The sequence below is a fragment of the Camarhynchus parvulus genome, chromosome Z (assembly GCF_901933205.1).
Source record: "Camarhynchus parvulus chromosome Z, STF_HiC, whole genome shotgun sequence".
NCBI lineage: Eukaryota > Metazoa > Chordata > Aves > Passeriformes > Thraupidae > Camarhynchus > Camarhynchus parvulus.
Genome location: NC_044601.1, coordinates 16568171 through 16592440, shown reverse-complemented (window position 1 = coordinate 16592440; position 24270 = coordinate 16568171). Strand labels below are relative to the sequence as shown.

Genomic DNA, 24270 nt, shown 5'->3' with positions numbered 1-24270 from the left:
GCTGTTTGCCATCACCTTTGAATAATTTGCTGACCTATTTCAATCTTTCTTTCAATTTTTTTTTAATATGTGTTATTACATGGCATAAGTGTTGTTACAGATCTCTTAGCAGTTGGTTTAAATGGAAGAATCTCTTTTATGGCCTTTCACACACTAGTTCTTTTGTTAAAACCCCTCCTGGGTTTTAACCCCTGCCATATTGTTTGGCATTGGTGTGGTGGTTTCTTTCAGCTCTTCTTTCTTGATTTTAACCTTTAATAATAAATTATAAACCAGATTGTCAAGTTATGGTACTTTGTAAGGCTGTGTAAATTTCCTTCTGACTAAAGTCAAGGGAGACAGCTTACTGGTGGTTTATTTGAGATCCTAGATGTTTATGGCATGTCTTGTACATAGTGAAGTATAAAATGATCTGAAACCCTACAGTGTGGCATTGTGTAGAACATTTGTGACTTTAAATGTAAAGCCTAGTGTCTTCATCTGTACATCTGTACACTTCATTAAAATACATATGTGTAAGGAATATATTGTAGTAACTTAAGTAAATTTTCTTCCCAAAAGCTTGTGTTAACTCTTGAGGAAGACTTAATCTTCACATATTTAAGGCTTAAGGTACCTTGGAAACATAGACATCAATCTTTGTTTTCAGTCAAGTTTGTATTTATACTGTCAGAAAACAATATTTGTGGAAATTGTAAATGAGTGATATCACAAAGAAAAGCAGTCATCTTTGATGACTGTTTCAAAGAAAGCTCTGCCTTTGTGTCATGATGCCTGCTGGATTTCTGGAATATTCAAAATGGTATATGGCTTATTGTCCTTTTGGATGAGCTTAAGGCTTTCACACTAAGTAGAGGTATTTCTGACTTTAAGAATAAAAATCCATATTTTATAGTAATTAAAAAATTAAGCTTTTCACTCTTAATTTTCCAGTTCTTGATAGTCACATGCTCAAGGTTGCTTTTGCATCTTGAAGAGGAAAATGTTATTTCCTTGTGTTCTTGCCCTGTATCTAACGTAAATGCAAAGTACATAATGTTTTTCTCTGAACATTGTTATTACTGTTACATAACTCTTTGAAGGTGTGCAGTACCTCGTTACTAGTACGGGAGTGAGCTTCGAGAGTTGACAACAGAGGCAGTGGAGCAGGCTGTGTGCTGGCAGAGCCATTGAGCACTCAGGCCTATGGAAGAGCAGCCATCAGTGCTAAGACTTATGCTTCTAGGGTGGCTGGCAGTCAGCAGCTTGAGCTGTGTTTGGGAGGGGTCTATATAGCAGAGGAAGAGAGGCTTTCTTATTTGTGATCATTGCCTATGATTTCTTTCTTCTTCAGCTTACTGAAATGGTAGGCTTTATCTATGTAAGGTCAGTTTATTTTTAGTACAAATACATGGTTTTGAAATTTCCCATAGTTTGATTCCACTTTCTTTGAAACCTTTATTTTGGCACTAACAACGTTGTACTTCATATTAAATTCCCACTTTGGAAGTAGGAGCTGCATCTCCTTTGCAAACATGAAAGAGGAAAAAAGAGTAAATGAATATAGTAATTATCTAGAGACATACTGCAGAAATAGAAGATAAAGGAAATTTTCATTCTTCTCGTGACACTTAGCTTTTGTTTTCACAGTCAGATTCTATAAAAATTAATAAAATATGCAGTAGAACAGTTAGTTTAAATATAGCTATGGTTATCACTGCTATAGCTTGAAATTGTCATGTTTTGGAATTTGCCCTTTTGGGACAAATTTCAAGTAATTTGTTCTGCTGTGTAGAATCTTGTAGAAAAATGTACAGTTTTAATTTACATGTGTGGAGAGAGGTCCTTTTTGAAAGAATTATTTTCCATTTAAATTGCCCATGCTCTTTTTTCATAATGAAACCTATGATCATATTCTTCCTTATTGTTGACTTAAAAATAATAGCATAGAAAGATGACTAGCTAAATTCTAGGAAAACCATCAATACAAATGTACGTTTCTCTGGAACTATCCCATTTCTAATTGATTGAACTGTACTGAAGAATTTGTGACTTCTAGAAAATGAGAGAGGAGAAGATACTGCAGCTGAATGCTGAGGGGAGGGTAATAAGGGAGTTACATACAGCTTTTTTAGAAATTAAAAGATTGTTTATAGGATTCAGTGATTCCAGAAGTAATGCTAAATAGATACCTGCCATAGTTTTAACATGTGGACATGTTGTAAAGAAGGATTTTGCCGTACTAGACTTACCCTTCTGTTTCCAGCTATATGTGACTCACAAAGATTTTAGAAACTTAAGAGTTGCTGACTTTCAGATGTTTATGGGTTTTGCTATGAATGCAGTGGATTTTATCCTGGAACTGCAGAATAGTTAGCATAAATTATTATCAGAATTTAAAAAATCATAGAACAGCTAAAGTAGTTTCAGCACAGGCACCTGTTGCGGTAGTCAATTGTATAATATGCCTTATTTAATCAGGGAAATTGATCTGGTAGGTACGGAAGAATACTTTGTTTCATTAACCTATCATTGAGTGCTACACTTTGTGGTGGCCTCTTATTTGACTGTTTACTCAGCACTATAGATTACCTGTTTTTAAAGAAATGTCCAAAATCAAACTGAGTTTTCTAAGCAACTGGCTTCTAGTTCCTACTGAATAACAAGGAAAGAATAAACTTAATCTGGCTGTAGCTGTTCTATTGCTCTTTCCTTACCTGTTGCCAGTTAATAACCCCAAAAAATGTAAAAATACTGCCTTGAAGCAGAAGAGGTGGAAAGTCTCATGATGTAAAAAATGGAGTGTTAAGATCTTAGGAGATGATTAATATGTTTGGAATGATGGAATGAGTGCAGGAATAGAGCACATGTTGCAGCCTTGGTTTGGTAGCTGTCCTTGTTTTGAGCTATTCCATTTACCTCGTTTACCAGAGTCTGAAAGAAGGAATATTGGCCATGTAACTAGCACTCAGAAGGCAGGTGCTGGTTTCTGTAAGGTAGGCTTTGTGCTAGAAGAAGTGTTCATCAGGGAAGGGTTAGGCAGCATGGTTACTTGTCCTGCCTGCTTGTTCACTTTCACTGTGTGGCCTCATGAGAACTAGTGCAAGCCGCTCGCTGAGGCTAAGCAGCTGCCTTACCCCACGCAGTTGTGCTGTGGAAACTGAAATGGATGTGATGGCACAAAGGCAGTGTGAACTCCTGTCTCTGCTTAAAGAAGTGCTTGTCAAGTGTCTATGAACTGTGGACAAGGAAGTATGTCAAAGTAGCTTTATAAGCAGGATTGGGCTGCTCTTTTGACTTTTTTTCAGCTGCACTTAACTGCATAACTGAGAAGTAACCGGTGGAAGACTCGTGTGCAGAGAGAGATTAGGGGCATGGTAGGACTCTCTAGACTCTAAAGAAAGATTCAATTAGAATCCTCTAAGACATTATGTAGGGCACACTACCCTATTGTGTGGAGTTTTTCAACACTGAAGGCCTTGCAAACCCAGAGCAGCCTGTAGCAGATCTTCGTCACTACATTAAATGCTTCAAGTTACAAAGTATTTTAAAAATATCTCTTTCACCTCTATGTGGGAAAGAAAGAGACGGAACAAACGGTCTTTACAGACTGAAGTTTTGTAATTTCTTTGTGTATTCTGTATGAGCAGACTTGTGAAAACACTGAAGAAGTAAATGTTATCTTTTTCATTAATCCAGAATATCTCAAACATACACATTTTGTACTTCTACTTGTGCAACTGCCATGGTGTCAGTTTGTCTTTGCAATCTTCTAGAACATTTTTGCATTTGGTGTGGTTTTGCTTTGTCAGTGAATGAGAAGGCTTATAATTTTTAAGCTGCCTAAACAAGGAGATGATGAAAATCATCTTTTTAGTATTCTTCTACTTGAGAAATACCTTGATCAGCCACCTGAGAAGACAGTGGCATTCCTAGCAGTTTTCATATACTACATCCTTCCAAGGACCATGCACTGTAATTGTTTGGGTGGGTATATAACTTAGTATTGATACTAAAAGTTAAAAATTGGAGTAGTGTTTCAGTGGAGCACTCAGACAATAACAAAAAGTATAACCAAAATCTTCAGGTAAGATTCTAAATTGTCCTGTAAGAAACTAAGTTTTGTAGTCAGGGCTCTAAAGTTAGCAAGCCTAGGCCAGGCCAATTATTCTACAGTGTCTTGATTTAATGTTTAATTGTTTTGTTTTGTTTTTTAATGCAGTCATAGTTAAAAGTATGTAACTTTAAAAATACTCTTTGTATCAGTTTGAAGATATGAAGACAGACATTTGAAATGATGATGGTTCCCTGTATTGTAAGAAGCCCAAAGCTTTGTTGATCTTTTATTAAACCAAATAAAAGAGTTGCATAGCTGATACGCTTGGGGTTTAAAGAGTTTCTCTGTGTTTTTGCTGCTGTAGTGGGTTAATGGTTATGAGTGTAACAGCAAAATCTAGGGAACTGTCTTATGATATACTGACTGAATGATGTGCCAGTTGTAAGTACAGGCACATGTCATAGGTGAGGGTTGTAATTTTGGTAGAATTTTTCTCCCGTCGAAGCTGGTTTAATCCACCATCCTGGAGCAGCAGTTCATTGTGTGCTGCAGTGAGCTACAGCTTCTGTTTTATGGAAACAGGCTAGTTACACAGAGTTGTAAAACAGGTCCCTGCAGCCATCTGCATTGTGTTTCTTTGTGTGTGTGCTAAAAATGAAAGAGGTTGGAAAATATTTTCTTCTGAAAATGTTTGAGGTGTTTTTTTTAATACCAGTGTATATAAAATTAAATATGAGATTGTAAGAATTGTTGGACATGGTAATACACCACGTTTTTCCATAGCCTTCTGGAAGTATGCAAACGTTTCTTCTGTTGAATAAATACTAAGTTAAAAACCAAATTAAAGCCTCCACAGCAGGAGTTGTGTCAGTAGCGGTTTTTCTTCCTGCCCTCCAGTAAATGAAAGGAAGGTTTGGTGTAATAAAGGACAATCGTGAATACTTTCCTACTACATCTGCACATACAGCTTTTGTTTAATTAGCATGATATGCATTTTACAATTGAAATATGCTCTTTGGGTGCAATACCTGAGTGCTGATATACTCAATGTAGTGCTAATAGGTGAAAATTAATATTAGTATTGCATGTTAATTACATTCTAGTATCTGTGCAAATGCAGTGTAATATGCATGACATCTAGTAATCATTTAATTGACAGTTCTTTAAAATACAGGGTTTATATTTTTTAGTTCTCTTAAAGTAAAAATGATTTTGCTGTTTGTCACAATTAGATGTTGTATTTAAATATACTGTTAAGATGCAGTTTCATGGTTAAAAATAAGTCTCTACTATTGCTGGAGAGGAATGAACACATTCATGTTTTCTTCCATCCACACTAACACCTGTGCTCCTTCATGAGCAGCTAAATTTGGCTGAAAAGGTTTTTAAGTACCCTAGCCTAGTCACAGTCTTCTGTTGTGAATGACTCTCCCACACTAGGGAAGCAGCAGGAACACATGATTAGCAAGTATGAGGAGAACCTGATTGCTCCTTTTAGTGCAGACCCCATATAAGCCAATACTCTGAGCAGTGTTTTCAGAGCCGATGCAAGCCAACATGATGGCTTTTCCTTACCACTTTCTTTGCCGTGGATCCTGCCACTTCTCAATGTCTCTTTCAGCTGAATAACTCATCTAGCTCAGCTCAGAATGCTGGTAGGCTGGAGAATTGATTAATCTAATAGGATAACTCTTGAGCACTGGACTTGATGCAAGAGAAACAGTTCATGCGCATGTGGGAATGTTGGACCAAGGGCAATGGGCAGTTCTCTTTCCACCAAAGTGATGAGAAGCTATTTGGATCAACTTATTCCATCACTCCCTTGGTCTCCATTTTCCATTAAAATGCTTTTATGGAAGAGAGTGGTGAAAGCTTCAGGAAATGTAACTGTCTTTCCAGAGGTGTTTTGTTTGTTCAAGGTGTATCTTGTTTCTTGTTGGCATTTTGAACTTGATGCTTGTCTGGGATATTACAGCAGTCTTAATGAGTAAACAGATGTAACTGGAGCTAGATGCTGATTTTTGAATTAAGGACCTGTAGTACTCAAACTCTTTTCTGTCAGTAGTTAGAGTCTCAAATTGTTAACATTCTTAAAGCAAATACCTTGATCTTTCTCCTAAGAATTTGATGGTAAGTCGTATGTATTTAAAAAAATGTACTGAAACCAGTTTTTTTTTTTTTTTTTTTAATGTGCCATGGGTGTGTTTAAATATATCTCAAATTAATTTTGCTCAAGGTCCCCTGTGTCCTGTTGCAAATTCAGATTTTACCTGTGTGGCTATGCATTTTTGGAAGTAATGTTGTATTGCAGACACAAAGCCTACAGCCAGCTCATTTCTTTTCTTAAGCAAGTTTTCTTAACCAAGTTATTCTTGGTATTTTAAAAAGGGTAGTGGGATAGATTTAAATCAGTGTAACATACTGATTTAAATCAATAGTGTAATATAGCTGAATTTGCTGATTTATGGAGATGTGGGGAAAAGTTATGTTGTTGGCGTTTTTTTTCCTGAAAAACAAATTCCTGGCAGTTGTGGGTATTGTGTATAGGAGGGGGGTGTTCTTGGGAAGAATAAGTGAAGGGAGTTGTTGCACTTTTATATTGAGCTTTCTGTGTAACAGCTTTACTAGTAATCTTGTCTTTTATTTCTTTAGTGTGGTCCTGACAAGCTGCTTCTAGTGTCAGTAACAGACCTTCTACCATGAGCAATTCTACTCCAGCTACAGGTATACACAGAAAAAACCCCTAAACTGTTCTTTCTCTGTGTTTTTTTTTTCTTTTGTTGTTTTGTGTGTGTGTATGTGTTGAGGAAGATGCAGTAAGTGTATGTATTTGTTTACCTGTAGTTTTAGACCAGACAGGAAGTTGAAAGTGAGAGAAAGCTGGTACTACTTTAGTTAATATTAATTCCAGCATTAGGTGTACATGGAGTGTTAATGACCAATGGTTGCATGAAGTAACTTTATGTCAAATAAATTAACTAAATCATGACCTAGACAATTGCCTGTCAGCAGTGGTTTCCAAATAGTTTATTTTATATCAGGGCAAAGGACAGAGCAGATCACCTTTTGTGATCTTAGACACCAAGTGTCTAAGACTTGCTGTATTTTCGGTGGGGAAGGAGGAGTCTGAGGAGCTAACTTGAAAATTTTTCTTTCTGATTTCTTTGACTTGCACATGTCAGGTTGTTTATACTTCTGCTGATCAATTCAATGTGATGTCCAAATGTTTCTGCTTGGCTTGAAATAGCATTAGCTTATAGCTCAGCAATGTAATAGCTGAAATATATATTATTAATTAACAGTGCAGTGACTGATCCTTCACAGTGGTATCCAAGATGTCTAAATGATATAGAGGGTTTTGTGATATATTACTAGGCGTTCTCATTAATAATCATATAAATCTAAAATAAAATATTATCACTATTGAAATGCATCTTTTTACCCAATACAGCTGCTCCAGCTGCAGGTCTTGTTTTTTGTTATTTTTGGGGTTTTGGGGCTTTTTTGGTCTGATGGGTCACATATCTAAAATGTATACTTTTCTACCTCAGGCTACTCAGGGAATACATTTGTACTGGTCATGAATTGTGATTGTAATGAACTTCCCTTTGTACATCGGGAACCAATTTTCACTTTGTTCATAAGCATTTTTTTGGTCTGTGAAAGCATTTTTTACTTTCACTCAATTGAGAGTACAATTCAGAAAGGTGATCACCTTTGGCATACTTTAAAGAAATGTTGAATCAATTTTGAAATTTAGATGTTGGAAGGTACAGATGGTTATCACTCTGCATCAAAATTAGTAGCGAACCACAGCTGGAGAAAGAAGCATGGTTTAAAAAACTATGAGGTTTTATATTTGAGATGTGCTAGCTTTTATTGCCGATTTAGTAACTTAGATAAAGTTTCACAACAAAAGAAACACTTCAACAGTTTGCCACTTAGCTCCATTTTGTCACCTCTGACAATGTGTCAGAACCCAGAAGATACTGCTTCTGCAAGAGTCACTCATATAAAACTAAAGGTGAAATTCATGCTAGTCTTCATTTCCTGCTTTCTTTGGTCAAGCATTCCTTGACTTAATACTAAGTCAGGGACATCTTGTAAATTTTGAACCTGAAAAGTAACAAAATAGGTTGTTAGAGTTTACTAGTAATATGTCCTGTCGTGGCTTGGTTTAATATGGTTATGTTTGTCTTAAAGTTCACATTTTTCAGAATACATGCAGAGCACATTAAGCCATTTAAAATTTCTTGATGGAAAAATGAATGCATAACAGACTTCTCAGTTTTGCAGGGGGGAGAGTTATTAAGTGTGGTATGGTTGGGGCTTTATCATCCATCTTGAAATTTTACAGGCTTCCAGTAATAAAAAGACCCTCTGTAAACATCCTTATGCAGAATGACTTGTGTGAACCAGTTCTCAGCCTTAGACTGTATGCAAAACCTACAGCAAAATCTGAAATTTCTTATAAAGTTCATACAGAAATTTCTTCTCAATCTTTTGTGTTTCTCCTTGAAAGGCTAAATGCAACAGATTAGATATTAAGGCTATCTCTCTTGCCTCCATTGCAACTGCTTCTAGAACAATTGTTCCAGATATGGTGTTCTGCTTTAAAGTGCGCTCAAGGATACTGAGTAATGTTCCTGAAATGCAGTCATTGGTCACTTACCAATCCAAATTGGTCCCTTACAGGATCCAAACAGGCATATGTTCAAAAAAACCCCACTTCTGGCAGTATGTCAAAGTGGAAGATGTAAGAGTTTGTATGGATTTCATGCTGTCTTTCTCAAAGACTTTTTAAAAGTTAAAATAATTTGGAACAGCAGGCTTTCTTTAATAAAGTAAAAACAAACTCAAAACCTCAGGTTAGCAATTCAGTCACAGAAAGACAAGTTGGCGATAAAAGGAAAATTAATGTATTACCTCCCAACTGGGGCTTTCCCCTCTTTTGTGCAACTAATATTTTATAGATATCTTATGTAGACATTTGGGGAGAAGTTACTGACCTCCCATTAAAAAAAAACCAGAACAACATCAAACCAAAACCAAATCTTCAGAAAATAAACAAGTCCAAAGCAAAGCCAGACTTGCCCCACCCTCCCCTTGCTATCAAGATTTGGAAGAGCTGATGATATCTTCTTACACTGTCCCTTTGTTAGATATGGAATATCCTTTCTTAGGGTTCAAAGAACTAAGTACCTAAGTCAATGTCAGTGCTGAGGCAGCAGTTTATCTCCTTTAGGTTTTGATATGTATGCTGTGCAATGGGTTTGTCTTGTTTACTTGTCTGTCTCCCTCCCTAAAATATTTTAGATAATGAGAAGAAAAAAAGTAAAGGAAAGAGATCTCCATGTTCCCCTTCACGTGTCCTTCATATTCGTCAAATTCCAAATGGTGTTACTGGAGCAGAAGTTGTTTCATTAGGTCTCCCTTTTGGCAAAGTAACCAATCTCTTGATGCTAAGAGGAAAAGGTCAGGTATGTAGTTTTCAATGTTTCAATAACAAGAGCAAGACTGAAGATGTGGTTCATGTTACGATAATTTTGATCTTGACCTTGAGTGAAATGATTGCAACAATGTCTAAATATTTCATTGATAGCAGAAAATTTTCATATTTTTAAATGTGAGAGGATGTTTTGAAATTTATTTTTAAAGTTTTTAATATGCTTTCAGATTACATAATGAACTAGAAATTTGTTAATAATATTGCTAAACATTATATCCACTTTATGTGAAAACATATAGATGATCAAGAACTGCATTGTCCCTGTTGATGACATGTCTTCAAAGAGCCTGCCTGCTTAAGTTGCTAACATGCATGTTTTGACATCTTTTAATCCTGTTAGATGTGGCAGAGTAGTTTGTGTCATGAAGAAGCGCAGAAATCCTAAAAAAATAATAAACATTCATTCAAAAATTGTCTGGATTAATACAATGCATAAACTAATGGATGTTTAATGTTCTGTTCCAGCTTTTTCAATCAGTATGCATGTCAGCTACTTAAGTAATAGTGCTTGATTTCAGGAATTTAGCAAATTGATTAGCAGTGTAGTACTTTTAGCAGCATTACTTCCCATATGTCATACTTATTCCACCTCTTCTTAGATGATGTAGTGTACTTACAATATAAAACTTTCTATGAAAACACACAAATTGAATAAAACAGCCCCATAAACATGCACACACAAATGCATTCTAATGCTGAGGAAATCAGTATTGTACTTTCAGGTAATCTTTTTCTAGTGAGAGTGGAATTGGGAAAAATTACACTTTTTTTCTATCTTGTAAACAAAACCAGCTTTGAAATCATCTGTGTATTGGTTCCAGGCATTTTTGGAAATGGCTTCCGTAGATGCTGCTGTTTCTATGGTGAACTACTACACTCCTGCTACACCTCACCTCCACAATCAGCCAGTTTATATTCAGTATTCCAATTACAAGGAACTTAGGACTGACAATCAGCATAATCAGGCTGTAAGTACAATGTTTCCATTTAACGGGATATAATTGCATGAGTTGTGAATGCATGTGTTAATACAGAAAGTATTAAGGTGTTTTCTGCTTCTCACATTGCCCTGCCTGTGCTAGTGCTCAAGAAGATGGAAAGGGTCTCAACTAGGACAGTTGATCCCAACTGACCCAAGGGATGTCCCACACTGTATGATGCTGGGCTCAGCATTGAAAACCGGGGGAAGGATGAGGAATGAGGGATGTTCAGAGTTGTGGCCTTTTTCTTTCCAAGTAATTGTTACACTCAATGAAATTCCTACTTTCTTGGAAATGTTTAAACACCTCTCTGCCAATGGGGGAGGTGTTTAAACACCTTGTTTTGCCTTACTTGCATATGCAGCTATTGCTTTGCCTGTTCAACTGTCTGTAAATGACAGTTTTCTCACTTCTACACTTCCAGTTCCCTGTCCTGTTGTGCTAAGGGAAGGTGACTGAGTAGTTGTGTGGCACTTTGCTGCGTACCAGGGTTAAACCGCAACAGTAGTAAATATTCACTATACTAGTAGACAAATTCTGATATATAAAATTTCAGTAACTTCTTAGAGACAGGGTCTTCTCAAAATCTGTAAAATTATTGTGAAGGAGCTCAAGTTCAAAAGTAGTTCATAATCATAATGACCATAAAATCAAGTGAAGGTGGCAGGAGGATTGCTTGTATGAACAAGGAGCTCCTGATTGGCTTAAACATAAAAGAGAGGCATAGGAAAACTGGAATCATGAACCAGTGCCTCAGGAAGATTATAGAGCATTACCTATACATGCAGGGATATCGTTAGGGGAGTCAAAGGCTACACGGAGTTGTCTCTGATGAGAGATGTGAAAAGCAGCGAGTTTGGTTCCTTGAGGTATATCAGCAGTAGAAATAAGATTTCTTTTTTCTAAAAAAATACGTAGGCCTGCTGCTGAAAGGGGCAGGAACAGAGGAGATGGAAAAAGCTGAATTACCAACCGCCTTCTCAGCAGCATGTGGTGGTTAAGAGTTGCAGTTGGGAAAAGTGGAAAAGTCTTGATGAAGGAAGTAGAGAAGAATCACATCAGAGAACATTTAAATTAATTTGATAAACAAAAAGTCTATGTCCCTAGTGAGATACACTTTAGAATGCTGAGGGAGCAGATTGGTGTCATTGCAATGCCCATGTACTATCTTGAAAATGTCATGGCAGTTGCAAAAAGTGACTGAGTTACTGAGGACTAGAAAAAAGAAAATCCTTCCATCTCCTGTCTTAAGGAAAGACAGCAAGAAAGATGAAAAGAAAGATCTGGGGAACCACTGCTTGGTCAGCCTTACTTTGGTCCCTGGGTAAGGAATGGAGTAACTCATTCTGGAAACTATCTCCGAACATTCTAAGGAGAAGAAAGTGGTTAGTCATAGTCAAGCATAGGTTTTTAAAAGCACATTATGCCTGAGCAATGTGATGGCCTTTTATGGTGAGATGACTGGATTGGTGGACAAGACAAGGGGATATTGTGTCACAGTCTTGACTTTGGCAAGACTTTCATTTTTGTTTCCAATAACATCCAAATAGATGAACTGATTAATGCAGTCTAGTTAAGTGAAGTGATTTGAAAGGCTGAAATGGTTGTGACCAGTGGCATAAAGCTAGGGTCCAGTCACTGGGAGAGACTGGGGTTAATGCTGGATTTTTGATTCCTGGATGAATTTCAATTGACTTCCCATTTAGATACGTAAGTTATATACTGTGATATGTATATCATTATTTTTTTTCCTCTGTAAGAATGTTGACAGTAGTGATTTGGGCATAAATCATTCATTTGTGCTGGGACAAAAGTGACACAAGTCTTGCAAGCTTGTCAGTCCGGTAAATATTATTTGTCTCTTTCCTCATCTAAGATGGCTGTATTGGTTTGTTATCTGCAAAACCAAACAAATTACAAGATTTTTGTTTTAAGGATGTGGTTTGCATAACAGCCTCAGGAAAACTATATGTATATTTGCAAATAAGACTCCTTGGGTCTCTTTCTGAGTATTTTCAACTTAGTACGTGGCACTTGGTTTCTTCTATAACAGCATTGTCTACTTTTGAAAATAAACTGTTTGGCACTTAAATTTGAGTTTTATCTAAAATTTAAAGAGACCCTAGTAGAGCAGCTGAATACTGTCACTGTCCTAGTCCCTTGGCTGAGCCCTGAAGTACAGATTATTTTGCAGGGTTATATTTTTCTGAAACTAGGTAACATGTACCATGTGCCCTGTTTAATCTGTCTTCCAAAGAAATTATGTAGCTGAGACATGATTTTAAGTCACAATACTGCATCTGGAAAGGAACATCTCTCCACCGTCCTGCTACTCACAGGAGATATGAAGACCTTTTTGGGGAAAACCCATGAAAAACAAGTGAAAAGACTTGTGTAATCACAGAAGTACAGTTTGAGGAGTGAGATTTGAACCTATTTTTTGTCGTTGATGGCTTTGCTCTGAAAGAAGAGTAGGGTGTGCAGGTTTAAGCTTATTCCAACCAAATCTTAGTTCCTGAAGAAAATTAAGTCCTAGTTTTTAGTATGCTGACTGGTTATTTGTCTATTACAAGATTACAATATTGTCATTTATAATATTGCTGGGAAAATGTCTAGAATGACAATAGCTTACTGAATCAAAGAAAAATCATTACAAAAATCATTACAAATCATTAACAAAAAAATAGTTGTAATTCTGTGAATTACACTGACTAGTTGGAGGAGCATGGAAAGTAAGAGTTATGGTTTATTTATTAATGTGGGATTTAAATCAATAATATGAAGGAAATAAGGTTTTATGAAGTTGTTTTTTATGTCCTTTTCATTTAGGAGAACTTTATTTCAGTATGAATAATTTGTATATAAAATAACTGCGCTCTCTGCTGTGACTTAATTTCAGAGACCCCAACCTGTGCTGCAATGTGCGAATGCTGTGCAGCATGGAAACCTGGGTATTACAAGTGCTCTTGCTGCTGAAGGTGGGGTCCTTCCAAGTCATGGTTCTGTTCTTCGAATCGTTGTTGAAAATGTCTTTTGCCCTGTCACTTTAGACATACTGTATCAGGTAATGAGGACTGCTTAAAAAAAGTCACAATCTGTTCCAATGTTGCTGCTGTAAATCCATTATTTTTTTTAATACCTGTGGCTCCTGAATCTTCTGAATGAGGACTGTCTCTTTAAAATAATTTCCTGAATTTAGGGATCTTGGTTTGAAATAGTTGTATGTAAACGAAATTCAAGTAAACAGGGCTTCAGTACTCAGATTTTCATGTTGTCTCATTTAGTTCCTTGCTGTGGAAGCAGCAACAAACTTGAATGGTTAATTCTGCTTTCTTGATGAGCTAGTGAAATACTGAATGTTATGAACTAGTGAATCCATATTTTAGCACTCTTTCTGCTGAGTAACCTTTGTAGTTTGTTTTATATTTAGGGTTTTATGTTCACTTTTATACGTCAATGCAAGTGCTGTAATATGCAAATTGCTTGTTAAAATCAAATGTTTTTGATTTTTCATCTTTAGAATGGCATTTGACTACCTCTCTAAACTTAGCATAATGGTAGGCTGTATTTATGAAAGACATTGCTGTAACTTCTGCTAGGTGTTTGGCCTATGCTGTTGAAAGTTCTAAGTTTAAAATAATAACTTGAAGACCACTTCTTTGCATCCAAAATATTTGTTGATATTCTTCACAAATATTGCAAAGTTTTTCATACTTGAAACTTTTGTAATTAATAGTAATTTATGCAGTAAAAACCATGCACCACATATGAGTTTCTTAAGTAATACAATTTAGAATAACTGGGATGATTTTGTAGGAACCTGCAGTCCTGGAAGATTCTTTTCCTGCTCTGCTAAGATCTCGAACAATAGTTGTTTTTAGCAACACTCTGATTTTCTCTTACCTCTTCAAATTTTCTGTTTCTCTCTATCTCCTCACCATGATACTGATTAACTAGTGTACATATTAGTTGCCACTTGGATCTAAACCTTTGTATGTGTCTTTGAGTGTTGCTCACTCATTACTGAACCTGTGCAAATACTATGTCAGCTGTTTAGGATTATTGCTGCATTCAGAATAACCTCAGAACAAGCTCCTGTGGTTATGGAAGCTGTACTAGTTCTAAGAATGCAAAAGCATAGAGGAAATTCATATTAATTTACTTTCCTTTGATTTTAGTCTACTTCAGTGCAGCACAACTGTATTTTCAGCATTTGAATTGCTCTCAACTACTTTTCCAATATGTCTTGAAAATTTAGCAATATTTGCAAAAGGATCTTATTTGGAGTTCTTAATAGGGGACAATCTCCTCTAATTAGAGCAGCACTTTGTGCCCAATCTAACTTTTACTTTGTATGGTAAGGTTAATGAAAATGAGTGTTTTCACTGACAAGTATAGCATCTTATGGAACACTGCTAGGCAAGCTGTCAGTCCATACTTGGATTGTATTTTGAACATTGTCTTGCCTGTCAAAAAATTAATTTTTAAAATAATAATTTGCCTTAAAATATTTATCATATGAAGCTGAAAATTCAGTGTTATCTTTTCAGAAACAAAGTTGATATATACAGTGTGTTTAGGTTTAAAATCAAACAGGAAAGAGTACATTAAATTTCATTACCTTGAAAAGGTTTATTAAGTTTTCTGGATAAACATGGAAAAACATATGTTGAGAAGCTGTATTTAGGCATTTCTTAAGAGGAAGTGCTTTATGTACAGGAACTCAAAGACTAAATTTAAATTGCTGTGAAAAGGTTTTTGATCTGTTTTCTATGACTAAATGATGACTTCAGCATTAAAATCTTGTTTCTGAGAGATGGAGAAACTGGGTCCAAATGGTTGGGACATTAGTTTTGTATCGCTGATTCTTGGCCCTAAGAAGTTGACAAGAGATGCTTATACTTATCTAAGGCCTTTCTTTCCATTGCAGACTTAAATTTTTCAGGGTTTTCTGCTTTCCTGACTTTGCATTGATTCTAACAGTTTGTTTGAAAACTAATAGTATTTCTCAAACTCACCTTTCCTCTGACTGGCCTTTTATTTCCTGCACTTGCATGATACGTCCTAGCTTTACTTTTGTCCTCACTCTTTGTGGCACTGCTTTTGTTTAAACACCTTCATGTAATGCACACTCTCATTTTGAATGTATATATATTTAAATTCAACCTTTAAAAGTATGTCTGCAATGCTTATGTTTGCAATAAATCAAATACCATTTGGTTATAGAGGTAGGTTCAAATCTAGGTCTTTTTCTTGCTTCTTTCCTTGTTGTTTTTTAGTTTAGGCAGTGGTCTTAATAAGCACGTCAATTATTGAAGTTGTATTTTATTCAACAGATTTGCAGAATTTGTCTAATGTGCAGAACATAAAGGTGGATACCTTGAAATGCAGATTGCAGTTCCCATCTCAACTGACTTCCAGTAACAAGGAATAATATTGATAGAAATAGATCCATCAGGTCAACAGGTGGCTCTGTTGTGTACTTGAATCAATTTTGGGGTTTTTGACCATGGGATAATCTATTCAACACCTGTTCCACTGATACCTGATGTGATGTACCTTTATCAGAGGGGGAAAAGGGTTCTAGTGTAGGAAGTAGTGGAGCTTGTTGACAGCTTTAAACTAGCTTGGAACAGGGAAGGGTAATGTGTATAAGCTAGAGAACAAGAGGCTGGTGAGCAGCACTGTGGAAGGGGACCTGCCCATCGTGGTCAATGGCAAGGTGCATGTGAATCAGCAGTGCACAAGGTCTGGAGGGGAAGCCTTATGGAGAGTGGCTGAGGGCACTAGGTTTGTTCAGCCTGGAGGATACTGAGGGGAGACCTCCTTGCAGTTCCAGTTTCCTCAGAGGGGAAGTGGGAGGAGCAGGTACTGATCTCTTCAGTGTTGTGACCAGTGACAGGCCTTGTGGAAATGGCATGAAGCTGGGTTGGGGAATGTTTAAGTTGGATTGGAAAGGGTTTTTCACCCAGAGGGTGTTGGCCTCTGGAACAGACTCTTCAGGGAAGTGATCACAGCACCAAGCCTGACAGTTGCAGAAGCCTTTGGACAATGCTCTCAGGCACATGGTGTGACTCTTGGGGTGTTCTGTGCAGAGCTTGGAACTGCACTCAGTTGATGATCCTTGTGGATCCCTTCCAACTCAATGTGTTCTGTGACTATGACTTGTGACGTCCATTTCTCAAACCTCAACTCTGATTCATTATTCACAATTTATCTGCAGACACTTGACAATGCCTGTTTGGACTGTCCTTCCCTGTTTAGTTGATTAGACATGGCTAATTCTTTAAAAACATTTTATCCATCTTTCCTGTCTTTTGTAGCCTTTCTTTAATGATTTTTTTTACCTGAAACAAAATTCTGAGTTCACACAATTTTTGTTCAGCTCTCACAACAGAAATATTTTTCAGAAATTTATTTGGAATATTAAATGCTAGCTTTTAGTGTGCATGAATTACTCACTGCTTCTTATAGCCATTTTTTTTCCCTAACAGATTTTCTCTAAATTTGGCTTTGTCTTGAAGATTGTCATGTTCCATAAGAACAATCAGTTTCAAGCTCTGCTCCAATATGCTGACGCAATGAATGCATATTATGCCAAAATGGTAAGTATAATGTATTCAGCTTGATTTTTTTTTTTGTTGGAGGGATTTCCTTGCCAAGGGACAGGGGAAGCATTAGGAATATTTTGACTGTTAACTTTGTGATATCTCACCACTCTAACACTCTTGTTGCACATGAATAACTTTGACATCTCTCTTTATTTAAGAGGACAGCACTCCAGCACTCTATCATCAACTGCAAACAAATCTATAGCATATACTCCAGGACATGCATGAGTCTGTCAAAATGAAAATCATTGATAATATTCTCTCTGTCATCTCGAGGCTGAACAGGCCCAGCTCCCTTTTACTTTTATTTGTGAAAGAGATGCTCAATTGCTTAATCATCTTTTTAAGTCTACACTGAACCCATTCCAAGAGCTCCATGTCTCTTTTGGGCTGAGGAGCCCACAGCTGAACACAGCAGTCCAAATGTGGCCTCACCAATGCTGAGTATAGGGGCAGGATCACCTCCTTTGACCTGCTGGAAGTGCTCTTTATAATGCATCCGAGGATGCCATTGGCCTTCTTGGCTGCAAGGACAGGTTGCTGGCTCATAGGCATCTTGTGGTGCCCAAAGATACACATTCTTTGTAGACCCGCTTTCCAGCAGATCAGGCCTGTCGCCGGTTGGCCACAAGGTTTTCGGGGTGAAGGAAGAGACGAGATGGGCTCCATGATCAGAAGGCTTGATTTATTAAGTTATGATATATACATCTATTATAACTATACTAAAAAGAAAAAGAAAAGGAGAGTTTCCAGAAGCTGCTAGCTACCTAAGGATAGAAAGTAAAGAATGAATCAACAAACCTTGCTCTCTCGGACTGTGTCCGAGAGAGCTCAATTGTGGATTGGCTATTATTTCCAAACACTCAGTCTGGGCCAATCCAGAACTGACCTGTTGCATTCCACAGAAGCAGACAATCTCTTGTTTACATCTTGTTTCTGGGGCCCCAGCTTCCCAGAAGGAAAAAATCCCAAAGAAAGGATTTTAGTGAAAAGGATGTCTACGACACAGGCCCTAATCTATGCTTTGCATTTGCCTTGGCTGACTTTCAGAAAGTTCCTCTGTGCCCATCTCTCCAGGCTGCTGAGGTCCTTCTGAAGGGCTGCACAGCCCTCTGGGCTATCGACCACTGCTCCCAGCTTTGTGCTGTCAGTGAAATTGCTGAGGAGGCCTCTGCCCTTCATCCAAGTCATCTTTAGTTCTCATATAAAGGGAGCAGGAGGTAATTAATAGTTAGATGTGTAGAAAAGCTTTAGCAATCCTTTCACGACACCTGTGATTCAAGTCCCAAAGAGGCAGACTGGAAACCTTTTTAGACCAATGATCAGGTCAGCAGATGGGTGTCTCTGCATTGGCAGGGCATCACCTACAACAATTATGCACCACTTCTGGATGTTCTTGGGCACAGGATCGGTCCACTCTGTCGTTTCACCTGAAGTCATGCCTAGGACTGGGACTTATATTGGAGAAGACCCTAAGGTCATTGAGTCCAATGATAAACCTAATGCTGCCAAGTTCACTTCTAAACCGTGTCCTGAAGCACAGCATCTGCACATCTTTTAAATACCTCCAGGGATGGTGACTCCTCCACTTGTCTGTTTTAATGCCTAATAGCCCTTTTGATGAAGAAATTTTTCATAATATCCAGTCTAAACTCCCCTTGCAGAACTTGAGCCCATTTTCTCTTGTCATGTCACTTGTTTCATGGGAGAAGAGACTGACTCCTACCTTGCTACAGCTTCCTTTCAGGCAATTGTAAAGAGCAGTAAGGTCTCTCCTGAGCCTCATTTTCCTCAGGGCAGACAACCCCAGCTCCCTCCAGCACTCCTTATGGTACTTGTGCTTCAGATCCTGCGTTAGAGTTCCTCATGTAAGGGTCAGTTCATGCAGTTAAAATTTTCAAATTAGTATTCCTATTACCATCTGATATTGTGTGTTGAATGGGAGAGAAGATTAGAGACATAAGAAGTCAAGTCATGCTTAAAGCTGTGTTTTGTCCAGGTGACACAAGGTGATATAATACTAACTAGTAGACTACACTAGAAGTTTAGGTAAGCATAGTCGCAGCATAATTGTCTATTTGGTGTTTAAAGAGAGGGTTTAATAGCAGAAGGTGAATTACTGTTTTGATTCAATTGCAGAGTGAAAACTTTAAAATGGTGGAGTGGTTTGGATTGGAAGCAACCTTTAAAGGTCATCCAGTCCAATCCCCTGGAGTAAGCAGAGTCACCTTCAACTAGATCTGGTTGCTTAGAGCCCTGTCCAATGGGCAACCTGTGCCAATGTTTCTTACGCTCATTGTAAAAGACTTCTTCCGTAAAGCTAATCCAAATCAAGCATCCCAGTTTAAAACCATTACCCCTTGTCCTATACCAACTTGCCCTACTAAAAGATCTGTCCTGATTTTTCTTATAGTCCACCTTCAAGTCCTGAAAGGCTGCAATAATAATATAAACTTACAGTGATGCCTGCCATGATGTGTTTTATCTCTGAAAATGTAATTATTTTTCTTCAGTCTCTGGATGGCCATTGTATTTACACTGGCTGCTGCACTCTGCGTATTGATTTCTCCAAGTTAACTAACCTAACGGTGAAGTACAACAATGACAAAAGTAGAGATTTCACTCGCATTGACCTTCCTTTTGGTGATGGCCAACGAACCATGGAGGCATCCTTATCTACTCCCTTTGGTAAGAAACTTTCACTTCTAGTGCTAAATACACACTGAGATCATAATTTTTATGTTGCATTTATGCTTTGGCTTCATATCAGGTGCATAGAGGGGTACATTTTGCATACATTTTTGTTTGCTACGTCCAGTAAAATTCTTACGGAAAGCATGAAGTTGAAGTCTTCGTAAATCAGTGTCTGAAACAATAATATGAGGAACACTAGTGGGCAAATTTTAAAGTGTTGTAAAAAAGCTACAAAATACTACTAAAATGCTGTAAAATTGTATAATTGGTACAGGTCATGTAGTAAATATTGCATATCAGAATGGAAGTCATCACAAATTGACACTGGCTGCCTAAAGCTGCTTGAAAATAAGTGTTTTAAGGGTATTAGCTCCTATTTTTTGATATTTTAGGATAATTGAGTGCTGCAAGAAACAAAACTGTAAGAAAATCCAAAATGCTATACTTATTTATATATATCTATACTCATCTTTTAAAATATAAAATTTAAGAAATTTTCTTAAATTTTAGAAGTCATTTTGGCATAGAGAAGACAGTGTCTGCTTGAAGTGAAACTGTAGAAATGCTTACAACACAATTTGAGCGATTTCAGCTAATTTTCTCTCTCTCTAATGACAACTATTAGCAATAATACACAGCGAAGAACTGACTTAGCTGTTGAATAGGTATCTAAGTGCTGTCCAATTGATTATCAGAGTAAAAAGTGTGGGAGAATAACTCTCTGTTTTCCCTTACTTTTCTGTGGCAGCTAGGACAAGTACGGGGTTTTGTTTGATTTTTTTGGATAGTTGAGTTAGTTGGCTTAGATTAGAATAAGAAAGTGAGTTGCACTCACTGCTTTCTTGATTTTTGTCTTTACTGCTCCCCTTAAATGCAGGCCTTGGATCTTTAGGTAATGGACAAATTTCATTACATTGTGGGGCAGAGGAGGATGGTGGAATTTGCCATGCAGCATTATAGAAATGTGCTACTACAAGTTTAATATATTCTAATTAATTAGACTTGCACTATTTGAGATGTCAGTGGAAGAGAAAAGTACAATTAGAGTAGTTTATTTCTACACTTGCTTGTAGGGCAGAAATAGCTATGCTTTTGGAGAATAACACATGAACACTTCTCCCTATCTTCCCCCTCACTCTCCAAGCTTCTCATTGCTAGGAGCCTTGTTTTCTTTTACTGTAACAGTAAGTAGTGCTGGAATAGTCTGATGTCTATACCAAAATTTGTCTGTGGTACATTCATAGTGAAGCAGCTGCACATTTATTTAAAAAAACAGTAAAAAATAGCTGTAAATGGGTAGAAGTGTGCTTCCTAGCCTTTCCGTCAGTGATGACAACATGCACGTATTGTCATTGGCATGTTCTGTGAAGCTTAGTTACAGAACATGAGGGAAAGATGTTCTAAGTCATATGACTACCTTCACTAATTCCTATTACTAGTGGATGTAGTTTTGATGTAGAATTATAAGACAACACTGGTAACTGTCAGAATAATGTATCTGTTTTTTATTGTAGACTTGAACTTATCTTAGTAGCAAAACTACACTGTTGTTGAAACTTGTTGTTCTTCTTCTTTCTTTAATTTTCTTCTGCTTTCTGTGGAAAAGATACTGCACTATAAACAGATTTTGTGCATATTCTGCATTTAAAGAGTTCTTGTATCCAGTGAGCAGAAATACCTGAATTGGCTTTCTTAGAAAGCTAGGCTGATAGCCATGAAGCAAATGAATTAAAAAAAAAAGCAACAATGAATTCTAGATCTTTCTGCATTAATTCAGTTTGACAATTTTTACATTCCTGGTTTTGGTATCAAGGTGCAATATGCAGGTCTTACTTGGCAGAATAAAAGTTCGTGATCTATTTATTTATTAATGTTTCCATTGCCATTCTTGGATTGTGAATAAGTGATTCATAACTATATTGCCAGAACTTGTCAGTATAATTTCAAAAATGTGTTTACTTGCTTTAGTGTCATAAAGGTGTTCAGTTTTCTGTATGAAAGATACTTTTTTTGCCACAGATAAGAGGAGGCATAATGTGATGCAGTATTCATGGATACTTGATCTGTGGTGTCTGTTACATTCCTTTTTGTAATTAATAATAGATATTTTTTTGGTATTGTACTATCCCTGTTGATAATCATTTGTTAGTAGCTCTATTTTAGTCAGTAGTGTGGAGGTTTGAGTAGTAGAACAGACATATTACCAAGCTTGTAGAATGTTTTCTAATTATACATGCCCCATTTGAAAAAATTAAAATCTGGTGTGTCCTCACATATGAACGAATCCACAGCTCAGGCTTGTATCTAAATGCTTAGAACACAGCTTTGTGAACTACCCTGAGTAGCACCCTGACTCCACATACTAATGTGGAAATCACTGAGCTGTCTTTGATGCTGGGACTCTCCATATGTTGCTATTCCAAGTCTGGCTAATGCTTGTGATTTCCAGGGAACTATAAAAAACACTTGTTATGTAGGACGTTGCACAAACTGAGAAAGTGCATCTCCTTAAAAAGCAGAATATATATGCTTTATGCATTTCAGCAGCTAATACAATTCAGAACCTCAGATTAGTTGTAGAAGTTTGTATTGTTTAGCTTATACTGATCTTAGTGTTCAGGAGTTGTATCTCATCATTGCAAAACATCTTTGACTGTATTTACTTGCAGAAAAGTTCTAGAATACTTGTCCATTGTGTGAATAGAAACCATTGAACACAAGCTTTAATGGATACTAGTCTCTGCTGTGCTTCCCTATTCAAACTTATCTAATTTACATTTTGCCTGGACTTCATTTTAGAGAGGAATGTTGAGGATGACCAGAATATTTGCTTTCAAAAATGGCTGAAAAATTGTCTTTGTACAAGATAGAATCTTGGATTTCAATGAGAGTTTTAACCCAAAAGTTTATAAACATCTGGAATCACATATAAAGTCAAAATAGCAATATTAGTAGCTGATTCTGATTGCTGAAATCTCTTCTGTTTTCTAAAACTTTTAAAATCTGCTTTAAAAAAAAATCTATCTCTTCTCTCTAGCTACCCAAAATACTGTATTTCCATCATATACAGGGCCTCCCGGGTTTGCCCCAGCCTTAGGCTTTCCTCAGGGACCAGGTAAGTTTGTTTTCTAAAACTGTGGTGTTTGTAGTTATGGATAGTGGCCTATCTGAATACATCCATTCAGAGCCATTTGTTTTAAAATACAGCATTCAGAACAAAGTATTAATTTGAGTAATTGTAACTCTTTCTTATATATATACTCAATAAAATAAGTTTCTATAATAAAAATCATATCCTGATGTAGTTTATCATTCAATAGGCAAAGAATCTAAATGCCATGATAAAAATTACCTGCAAGAAAAGAAATTAAGCATTTATTTTTTTTCTCAGAATCATAAAACTGCTATGACATTCAATGCAAAATGAGGGAAGTCTCTGCTTTTCTGGCTATCAAGAGATAAATACGTAATTTTTTAGACTGTGATCTTTCCTTTTCTAGCACAGGATAAAATTGTGTGCTGAATTATTTTTTTTCTTTCTTGTCCCCTTTTGTTTGGGTCTATTTGTATAGATGAATGTTTCTTTTTTCTATGAAAGGGAGGTGCTTCCTGCTTTATTGGTCAGATACTAGTAATAACTAAATTCCTTAAAATAATTTTTAAATTGGATATTGATGTTTTTGCCAAATATAACCTGCTTGTTTATTCTTCCTTACCCACTTTGAGATGTCAAGTGATGCTATTTATACCTTTCCAGGTCCTTCTGTCCTGCCTGTTCCTGGAGCACTTGGTCCTTTCACGGTCACCACATCAGCAGCACCTGGACACATGACTATTCCTGGTATTCCAGGAAACTCCGTTTTACTAGTCAGCAACCTCAACCCTGAAGTAAGTTTGATTGGTGAAACTGATGTAAGTGTCACCTTGTACCAACTGCCAGAATCCTTGAAAACTGACATTAGCTGAAGGAATAAGAAAAATTCTCTATGCTGATAATATAAAAAACGGGACACATCTATACTTGTTTTAGGTAGCTAGCAATATTGGTGAGGTTTAAAAACTCCCATCATCAGTGAAAAGCTTCCTAACACGGTTTACTTTAGAAACCTTATGTTAGCAGTGTAGCTAGTAATTAGAGAGAAGTCTATGGTCAAGTGTAAGAAATGTAAACATAAAATGAAGATGTAAACAACATACATATGATAATTTATTGATATCTCTGTTAATATGACTTCTCTGTGTGCTTTTTTATCTGTAAAGAAGGCAAAGGATTTTTCCTTACATTGGTTAAAAAACAAGGAATTAAATGGGAAGGAGGGAACAGAAAAGGAAATAAAAGCATGCCAAATGCTTTTCTAAACATGTGTAGGATCTTTCTAGTTTTGCAGCTTTTTTTGAGATTGAAGAAAAAGAACGCGGGTACATTGTTATTGACATCAC

General features: G+C 36.8%; 1 protein-coding gene across 9 annotated transcripts in view; it reads left to right on the top strand.

The window, feature by feature from the left end:
- Positions 1 to 24270, top strand: part of PTBP3 (polypyrimidine tract binding protein 3) — a 47875-nt gene that overhangs the window by 8150 nt on the left and 15455 nt on the right. For 8 of the 9 annotated variants that reach the window (XR_004061480.1, XM_030968161.1, XM_030968155.1 and 5 more), the window contains exons 3-10: positions 6689 to 6760; positions 9353 to 9516; positions 10367 to 10513; positions 13425 to 13589; positions 17020 to 17130; positions 19650 to 19824; positions 22868 to 22945; positions 23588 to 23718. Coding sequence is in view for 8 of the 9 variants with exons in the window: in XM_030968161.1 (XP_030824021.1) it covers positions 6736 to 6760; positions 9353 to 9516; positions 10367 to 10513; positions 13425 to 13589; positions 17020 to 17130; positions 19650 to 19824; positions 22868 to 22945; positions 23588 to 23718 (996 nt within the window). In the remaining variant the exon portion in view is untranslated. The remainder of the gene's footprint in view (positions 1 to 6688; positions 6761 to 9352; positions 9517 to 10366; positions 10514 to 13424; positions 13590 to 17019; positions 17131 to 19649; positions 19825 to 22867; positions 22946 to 23587; positions 23719 to 24270) is intronic. The other variant, XM_030968162.1, reaches the window with a different exon arrangement.